Source organism: Ptychodera flava, chromosome 15, assembly GCF_041260155.1.
Source record: "Ptychodera flava strain L36383 chromosome 15, AS_Pfla_20210202, whole genome shotgun sequence".
NCBI lineage: Eukaryota > Metazoa > Hemichordata > Enteropneusta > Ptychoderidae > Ptychodera > Ptychodera flava.
This window is the reverse complement of record NC_091942.1, coordinates 36,168-45,928: the sequence shown is the minus strand read 5'-3', so window position 1 is coordinate 45,928 and position 9,761 is coordinate 36,168. Positions and strand designations below refer to the sequence as shown.

General features: G+C 43.2%; 1 protein-coding gene across 1 annotated transcript; it reads right to left on the bottom strand.

The window, feature by feature from the left end:
- Nucleotides 1–8,450: 8,450 nt before the first annotated feature.
- LOC139152211 (uncharacterized) lies at nucleotides 8,451–9,308 on the bottom strand. Its single transcript, XM_070725352.1, has one exon. It carries the CDS (start codon nucleotides 9,306–9,308, stop codon nucleotides 8,451–8,453), a length of 858 nt encoding a protein of 285 aa, XP_070581453.1.
- Nucleotides 9,309–9,761: the final 453 nt, after the last annotated feature.

Here is a 9,761-nt window from a genome sequence, read left to right as displayed (position 1 = left end):
CGGTTGTAAAATGAGTGTAGCAAGCCCTTTACAGACTGACAAAAGTATAAAACACTTAAAACTGGTCAGTTTTACATGGGTCTGTATGCTCAAAGCCTTCAACGTCAAACTGTTTCAGATCAAATTATTCACACCTTATTCAATGGCTTTGAATTCAAAGTGCGCATGTAATAGCTCAGATAAAAAACGAAAGACTTAGTTTGATATTATTAGGCATGGATGTAAAATACATTGCATACATAACAAATACATTGTGTTACATGTCTTCTGGAATAATACACAACATACTTGTTCTCATTCTACACACAGTGCACGTATTGTATATATACACGTGCACATATTGCAAATTGTAATGTGAACATTGTGACTATGGAAATAATTCTCTATGCTGTACAAATTATCAATTTGTAGTTCAAAAAAATATTACTCTCCATCAAGTAAAATGGATGAATCCTTATCAAAACATTGGGTGTTGCCTTGGCAACAAGTATACATCTACCGGTATACACATGGTACATATTGCAATATGGCATATATACATATGGCATACCGTATATGCATATGGCAATGTGGCTTATATGCATATGGCAATGTTGCATATATGCATACGGTAGTATGGGAGCTAAAAATTTGAATTGTTCTTACATCGTTCGCAGAATTGCATGGCCATCATAGCAACCTGAACATTCACAGGTGAATTCAGTACAGGAGTTTTGCAGACTAAAACATCTAGCACCATTAAGACACCGGTTTGGTTGACATGGGTCCATCACTGCAAGGAATTCAATTCAAAGTTATAATAATTGATTTGCATATAGTCCTTCACTATGGAGTACAAATGCTGACTACTGCCCTGTTCTGAGCAAGATAGATGCTGATAGAAGTCATGTTATATAATTCAAATGAATGCGCCAGGATAAATGCAAGCACAGGAATACAAATAATTATATAAATGGGTGTTTTGCGTTTGATTTTGTCTGTACCATGGTCCAGTTGTGTTCCTGGTTTCACATACACTGTACTGGACACACATCTTAGCCTTCCATGTCACTCGTAAAAACTTCACGCATAAAAAACTTCACGCATAATTTTATGACAATAACACATTTTCAGCCGATGTTTCTTTGATTTTTAATACACACTCAATAAGAGCTGTTGTCATCTTGCCTGGTGTGATTTGACCTGTACACAACACAGCTTTGCTCCTATACCTTTTAGGGATTCTTCCTCTTTGCAATTCCCCTTCCCTGGGGGTGTTCCTATTCCCCTCCCCTGGGGGTGTTCAATTTAAAGGCAATACAGGAAATGTTGTGCAATTTGTGAAGTGCACACACTTGTACAAATACATACGGACACACATTCAGAGTTGCTATACAGATAATGCAGTCATAGACACACTACTGAGGAAAAGAATGAGTTCCATGTCTGTTGCTGAACTTACGTCTCTCTCAGTAGGTTCCAGTGTAGCAGTCCATACAGGTGCAGGAATACTCTGTAAATGATACTTGTGAGCACGTTGCAGCATTCTGACAGGGATTAGGACTGCACGGGTTCAGCACTGGATAGACAAAATGACAAAGGGTAACAAAATGACTGTTTGACCAGGAACTGGGTTATACTGGATTACCATTTCAAACATCAAACATCACTTGAGAAGTCAAGTATGGTTCATCAGAAACTTTCTTAATATCTAAATTTCCTTTTTTGAGCCACTTGTCATAGTGTGTGCCAGTGTCAGGTGCTGTTATTGGGGCCACTAACCAGATTAAGGTGGTATGCGCCTCGAAAGTGAAAGAACACTTTTGCTAAAAAACTTTCCTCACTTAAACCTTCAATCATCCTATTACCAATCAAGCATAAAAAAATCAGGGGTCACTGAGCAAGTTTGGTATTAAGGAAGCAAATTAGCTAATATTTACTGGTATTTTACTGGCAGCCATCTCTGTTTATACTCGATGGACAAAATTCAATTTTCGAAACACTAAAGTGTCAAATATTTTTCTTGTACTCCAACAGCTTTAAAAATGAGCCCCTACAAGAAGTAGTTCTGAAAAGATTTCTAAAAATTTGAGAGTCTAAATTTATGTCGCGGATGGTGCATTCTAGTATTCTACCTTGATTTTCAAATTATCTTACGTTATCAGTCTAGGATTCCACAGGTATCTGTGCAGTCATAATAAAGAACAGGATAAAGTGTATTGCTGGTAAAAAATCAAGTGTCTACTTTGTACAAACACAATGAGTCATCTGGTCAGTAAAAAATATTTGCCTGTACAGAGTGGTAGGTATTAAAGTACACTTGTTTTGCTGCAGTGCGTCAGTGGAAATACTACAAGTTTATCTACAACATAGGACTCACATAAGTCGCAAGTCTGACCAGTGTAACAGCCTATACGCTAACATGAGTACAGTGTGCATGATCCTGGGATGCCTACGCAGGTACCATCATTGGAGCAAGGATTTGGAGAGCACTGGTCCAATCCTGTTATGGAAACAACACAACCATAAGATGTGAGGAAGCTGTACAGTAAATGCCTTGATATATATATTTATTACACCTCACTGATTCAGCGTGCACTGCCATTGGTTAAACATGACTCACGTGACATGTAAAAGAACGTGATGATGCCCTCTGCAAACGTGATAATGCCCTCTGCGAACTTGATGATGCCCTCTGCATTTGATATTACATAGATGACGTCATTTTACTTACTGCGCGTCCTTTCTGCGCATAACAAATTGTCGTTCGCTTGTACTAGCAGTCAGCAACTATGGCTGCGAAACGTCATGCACAGCTGTCACCGGCACAGTTAGACGATATTTTGATGCAAGTAAACAGCAAACGAACGAAAATGGCAACAAGGAATGCAATTTCTGTGTTTAGCGACTATGCAAGTGTAACGTTCGGTAGAGATGCACAGAGACACGGCAGCTTGAGTCATTGATACCTGGTTCTTTTATTTCCAATTCCACATTAATACTCAAGGCAAATCAGTAGTACATTCCTGCCAGTACATTCAGCACAGAATAGTGAACTCTTTATGCCAAGGTAAAGGAATGACATGGAGAAGAAGAAGACCTGTGTACAAGAAGTACAGAGAATACCCATGTAAATAATTACACTACTGTTTCAAGTTTCCACTGAGAAATCAAATTCACATACCTCTACATGCAGTACAGTAACATTCAATATATTGTTGCATCAGAGAGATTACATGCTGAGCAATGGATAGACGGGGTGGCTATGTCATCACAGCATTACAATAATAAAGACTTGTTGAATACAGTACTACAATTTGGACTTCATGTGAATAATACACAAAACTCACCCTGACAGGATGCAACCCGTGTCTGTGGCCTCATACAACCTCTGCAGTTATCACACTAAAACACCTGTTTAAGTAATAAGACAGCGGTGTAAATGTCTTGCAAATTGTACAGAACATTCCATCAGTGTACGCTACGTGTAAACATTACATTACATTACAATATGGCCGCTCTAAGAGTCTACTGACAAAAATACCACCAAAATGTCCTGTGTTCAGAATGGCTATGACTAGGAGTCACATCATAAAGTACTAGACTCGGTTTTGTGTCAACAGTAACGTGAAATATCAAAGCAGAAAAATTACTGTGGCCATGAACGGTAAACACTGGCCGCTGAACACTTGTCTGTGTGTCTGCACACATGTGCGTACGTTCGCATCCAACCAGATACGAACTGAAAACGTCTATAGAACTGAATGAAAAGTATTCTGAAAGACTTCAAATACAACACAAGGACGCTTACCAAGAGGGGGTTCATGTGAGTTCTCTGCAAGTTGTGATGAACGCACTCAAATTGTGATAAACTGACTGCTAAGACTTTCAATGTGCGCGCCAGAAATCACTGCACTATCAGATCTTTTGTGATCCACGCATGCGCCTGACAAAGTGCGCCCTCAAACACCTGAGTGAACAAATTTGCAACCTCACACACTTCCCTGCTTGACGGTTAATGTCCCCATAACCAACATTGTAACGAGAAATATACTAAACATTGCAAAATACAACATTAAAAATTCTGTGAATTAAGTAACTGTGTCATGAATAAATGCGACTGAACTAAATTGGCAAGAACTTGCGCATCAAGTTTTGATGGTAAATTAGCATTAGCATCACCAGAATTTGACTCACTAATTGCCGATCGAGGCAAGTGATGTGGATTTGAATGTAACCCAGCGTTAACCCTTGTTGATCGCCTCAACTGTGGATGAGTGTCATCCGTCACAGAGTGTTCGGACTCTACACAAGAATGTTCAGGCAATCCTGTCCTGGGGGGTTGCGGTGGCTCTGAATGGGTTATCAATGTACATTCTTGATCTTCTGCCTTGGAGTCATCACCTGGAACATCTATGGAGATGCAAGTGGCAGTTTCCTCGATCTCTGGTTGACTCACCACTTGATCCCAGCTTTCGCTGTCTATGCAAAAGTCATCGTCAACTTCACTATTACCATCCTCGGAATGTTCATCTTCGAGGGCTATTTCTGGATTATAACCGTTGTCAATATCCTTGATCATATGCCTAGCATCAAGCAACTCACACCTGTTCCAATTTTCACTGGCAGTTCCTTGCTGAAAGGTTCAACGACATAAGTGTGACCTCCCGTGTCCAGCCTTTTGATCACACGGTATGGTTCAGCACTCCACTTGTCCTGAATCTTGTTCCTGCCTCTAATGGCTCTGTTCCTACAGAATACAGTCGTGCCTATGGGCAAATCAGTGTTGTCTGCCTTGGCATCATTCTATCTCGCCTTAGCTCTTTTCTCAGTATTTTGGGATGCAGCCTAAAAGGTTTCGTTCAATCTCTTCTGGTGTTCAAAAACCCAATCATCCATCTGGCTCTCTGTGCTTGCACAAGCCTCTGTACCAAGCAGATGATCTATTGGAAGGGTAGGCTCTCTTTCAAAGAAAAGATAGTGTGGCAAATAGCGTAAAATGGCGTAATTATAAATGGGTACACAATATCCGGAAAGTGTTTAGGCCATTTCAATTTCTTCTCTGGAGCAAGGGTACACAGCCTATCGTGAAGAGTATGTTGAAGCGTTCGCACTGACCATTTCTTTCCAGGTAATATGCCATGGTATAACTTTCTCTGAAGCCATTAATTCTACACAGTTCCTGTATCACCTTGCTTTCGACATTGCGACCCTGGTAGCTATGGATCCGTTGTGGGATGCCAAATATCATGAACCAATCTCTAACAAGAGTGCGCCCTACAGTCACAGCTCTCTGATCCCTGGTTGGGATTGCCTGAGTAAACTTTGTGAATATGTCGGTGAGGACAAGAACATCTTCTATGCCGCTGGAACTGGGTTCGAGCACTGTGAAATCCATTGCGAGTACTTCTAGTGGTCTTGAAGCAGTCAAGGAGCCCATGGTGGGGTGTAACCGCTTCCCTGCTTTGGCCAAAGTACACCGTTGGCAAACGCGACAATAGTCAGCAACTTCTTTTATCATGCCTGGCCAGTAACATCTGTTCCTAACAAGTGCAGTAGTTTTCTCTGCAGACTGGTGTCCAACCTGATCGTGAACGGCGCTTAGAACTTTTTCTTTTAGAGAACTTGGAAGTATCAGCTGATTGACTTCTCTCCCTGCGTCATACACAACACGATAGAGAACACCGTCCTTTTCTTTATCCTTTTCCAATTTCGAAGAAGTTTGCGGGCTTCTTTTGATTCTTTCATCAGTTGGCGATTGGTTGGGGCGTGTCTGGAATTCCAGTAGAACCACAGTCTACCCACAACATCATCAGTTGACTGCATCAGCTTAAGGTCACATTCCTGGATCGAGGGAAATGTAGAACTCGCCCTGGGTTCCATTTTGCTTGACTTCGCCCTAACTTCGTTAGCAGCACCCTTGCCGTTTTCTGTTCAGCTTCAATACGGACAACCTGGGGCACAGGTGTTGAGGATCTGGCACTCAAAGTGTCCTTAGTGACGATGTCTATGTGGATTTCTTCTAGTCGGGCATACTCTCCCTGATCAGTGTGATTCCTTTTCCGGCTTAATGCATCAGCATTCCCGTTACTTTTTCCAGATCTGTACTTTATACTGAAGTTAAACTGTGCCAACTCAGCTGCCCATCTCGTCTCAGTGGCTCCTAGCTTGGCAGTAGTCAAGAGGTAGCTGAGCGGGTTGTTGTCTGTGTAGACGGTAAATTCCGCACCAATAAGGAGGTCGCGATATTTCTGGGTGATAGCCCAACGTAGTGCTAATAGCTCAAGCTTCATGCTAGAGTAGTTCGACATATTTCGCTCATTGGGTTTCAAACTTCTGCTGGCGTAGCTGAGCACAACCACCTTATCACCTGCTTCTGTGATAATACAGCCCCTAATCCATGCGTAGCTTGCGTCCGTCTCCAGGATAAAAGGCAGTTTAAAGTCTGGATATCCTAACACTGGTGGTGAAATGAGAGCTTGCTTCAGTGCCAAAAAGGATGCTTCACATGACTCGTCCCATGACTCAGTGACCACCCTGTGTAGGTTGCGCTTGTTGGCGTGTACTCTCTTGTCCTTTTTCTTACCATGTGTATCGTCAGGTTTCTTCAACAGGTTCTGTAGAGGTGCAGCTATCTTCGCATAACCTGGTATGAACCTCCTGTAGTAGCTAGACAGGCCTAGAAACCCACGCAACTCACGTTCTGTCTGAGGTCTTGGCCAATCTTGTACTGCCTTCACTTTCTCAGGCAACGGGGCAGTACCATCTGCACTTACGGTATGGCCTAAATAGTGGACCTTTGTGTGAAAAAGCTGGCACTTTTCCGGTTTGACTTTCAAGTTGAGTTTGGTCAACCGTGACAAGACCATCTCAAGGCGTTCCAAAGTTTCCTTGAACGTTGATCCAAACACTAGGATGTTGTCCAAATACACAAGGAGGGTCTGGAAGTTTTGATCGCCAAACACCTTGTCCATCAGCTTCATAAATGTAGCCGGTGCTCCTGACAAACCAAATGGCATCTTGACAAACTCATAGTGACCACCCGTGCCTGACAGGAAGGCAGTTTTCTCGACGTCCTGCTCGGCGACCGGTACTTGATGGAAGCCATGGGCGAGATCGAGACTACAAAAGTACTTCGCCCCATTCAACACGTCCAGTGCCTCCTCTATTCTGGGGAGCGGATATGCGTCCTTGCGCGTCTTGGCATTCAGTGCGCGATAATCCACACATAAACGCAGTTTCCCGCACTTTTTGCGATAGGAGAGGCGTATGGACTGCTCGACTCCCTTATAACACCCGCATCCAGGGATCTCTGGAGGTATTCTCTCACCTCGTCCCATTGATGTGGTGGCACTCTCCGGTAGGGTATCTTAACTGGAATGTCATCAGTGGTGTGTATTTCATGTTCAACCAAATCGCAGGAACCAATGTCGTTGTCATGCATACTAAAGGTTTGACAGTACTTGCCAACTACCTCATTCAAGTCATCTTGTTCCGCTTCACTAAGTTCACCAACATCCATCTTTGATACAATGTCCTTCACAATGGATGAAGTTGTTTCGTCCCGATTGGACATTCTCACTTGGACTGAGTTCTCATCAATCTTATGAAATGTGACAGTCGGTTCCAGAGTTGCAGACTTAGCAACTCCAATGGGCGTACGTGGCTGCAAATAGACATCAGCATCACTGAAGTTAGCAATTTGCATGGGAACTCTGCCAGCACGACCCACAGACACATATGACGCTCCAACTGCAAGTCCGTTTCGTAGCTCAGCCACGCGGGCTTCATGTCTTTCAATGACGGCATGATATACTTGTCCCTTAGCAGCAGGCCGGACAGAACCTTCAACAACACTGATTGATCGAGCGGGGACCAAAATAGGCTTCCTACCAGCAACGCGAACAAGGTGCATGTCGTTGGACGTTGCGATTGTCTCTTGACTCGTTACCATCGGCCTATACATCTCTACTGCATGTAGAAGTTTGACCTCACCATCGCCTAGTGATGAAGATAACTTCTTGTGGTAATCATCACCATATTTACAGACTAACTTTTGTCTAATATCTCGTAGTACATTAGATCCGATCACACCAGGAACTCTCTTTTTCCGGGCCTCGACAGGAGTGTTGACTGGATCACGTACCACAATGAATCCAAGACCATCAAACTTCATAATTGAATACAGTCACGAAAGCTCCACATACCCACTGTAGGGGATTTCCAACCCTTGCGAAGCTGAATCGTGATGCACGAGGAGACATCTACCAGTTCCCCTTCCTGAGTCAAATACTCCCTGAAGAATCCGTCAGTTATGGTCGACACCTCTGCGCCCGTGTCAATCAAACATGCCGCCTCAACACCACCTAACTTCACCATTGTCGTTGGACAGTCACCAATTGCTTTAAGTATGATTGAGCCTCCATTAGTCACAGTCTCGCCTACCACATGGCTCACGGTAGTAGGCTTGCCTAGTTTAACTCATCAGTCTCGGCTTTCCCATTGGTTTCAGTAGCACTTCCATTTTGTCGATCACGTTTCTTGGGACAGTCCCGACTTATATGGCCAATAGCATCACACTTCCAGCATCGCCTCTTACCATCTGCAGATACAGTAGGCTTTGACGGCTTTGTTCTAGTACTAGTGTTTCTATTTTGTATCATAGATGTCAACAGTTCTAACTGCTTTTGCTGGGCTGCAACTTGCTCACCTTGTTTGATAATCAGGGCACGCAAGTCTTCCTCTGCTGCAACCTCACATAAAACGGCACCACGCTTTGCCCGTGAACGTCTTTCAGTCCGTCCCATCAGGGTTATGACATGGTCTCTAGCATCGAAGAATGATAGAGCTGGCTGGTCAGCATTCAGACGTCTGAGTTCTGTTCGTAGGTTGTCATCTAACACGGCCTCAGCAAGTCGATTTTTCAGCTGCGTTTCCCTACCTGGTTTGAACGATGGATCCAGTTGGATGATTCTATCATACAGGTTCACCAGCTCCAGGGAACATGCCACTAAATCTTCTCCATCCTTCTGGTGGTAGGCAAAAAAGCGCTGTTGTAATTGTGGCAACGTGTCACCATCACCAAATACTTTAGTCAACACTGCAAATATCTTACTTGGATCCGAGCTTATGCTCTTACCTCTGCCCAATATTTCACGTCGTGCTTTGCCAGACAAGTTTTCAATCAGAAACGCTGCTTGTTCATGGCTGGTCAGACCCCTTGATGCAATTACTGCTCTGGCATCTTCTATCCAGTCTTCAATGAGCAGCCCTGATTCACGCTTGCCATCAAATCTGTCAATTTTTCGATTTGGTGACACATATACCATCTTTGTAGCTGCACTTTTACTGGCATGGCCTGAAGGTGACTCGACTTCAGAGGCAGCGTGTTTCTTCTCCGAAACCAGCCTCTTGATTTCTCTCTCTGCCTCTCTTGTATTAGCAACTCAGCCTCCACTGCAGCCTCATCGTCTTTACGAGCTACTTCTGCCTTCAAGCTTGCTATAGTATCCTGTAACCGTTTCATCTCCTGCTCAGTGATCTCTACCTTCATTGCCGTAGGGTTGGCCATCCTGAATAGATAACACTTTACCACAGAAGTACACTAGTATGATACGTTACTACACTGGAATCGATAGCAAGTGACAATTTTGCTCAATGACTGAAATTATATTTGGGTACCATAGCAACCTATGGCATTACCATAAAACATTCAAAAGTTTCTACAAGTATCAGCAGTAATATTCAGAGTTTGCGTTTACGCAAAAATCGTGCGTATTTAC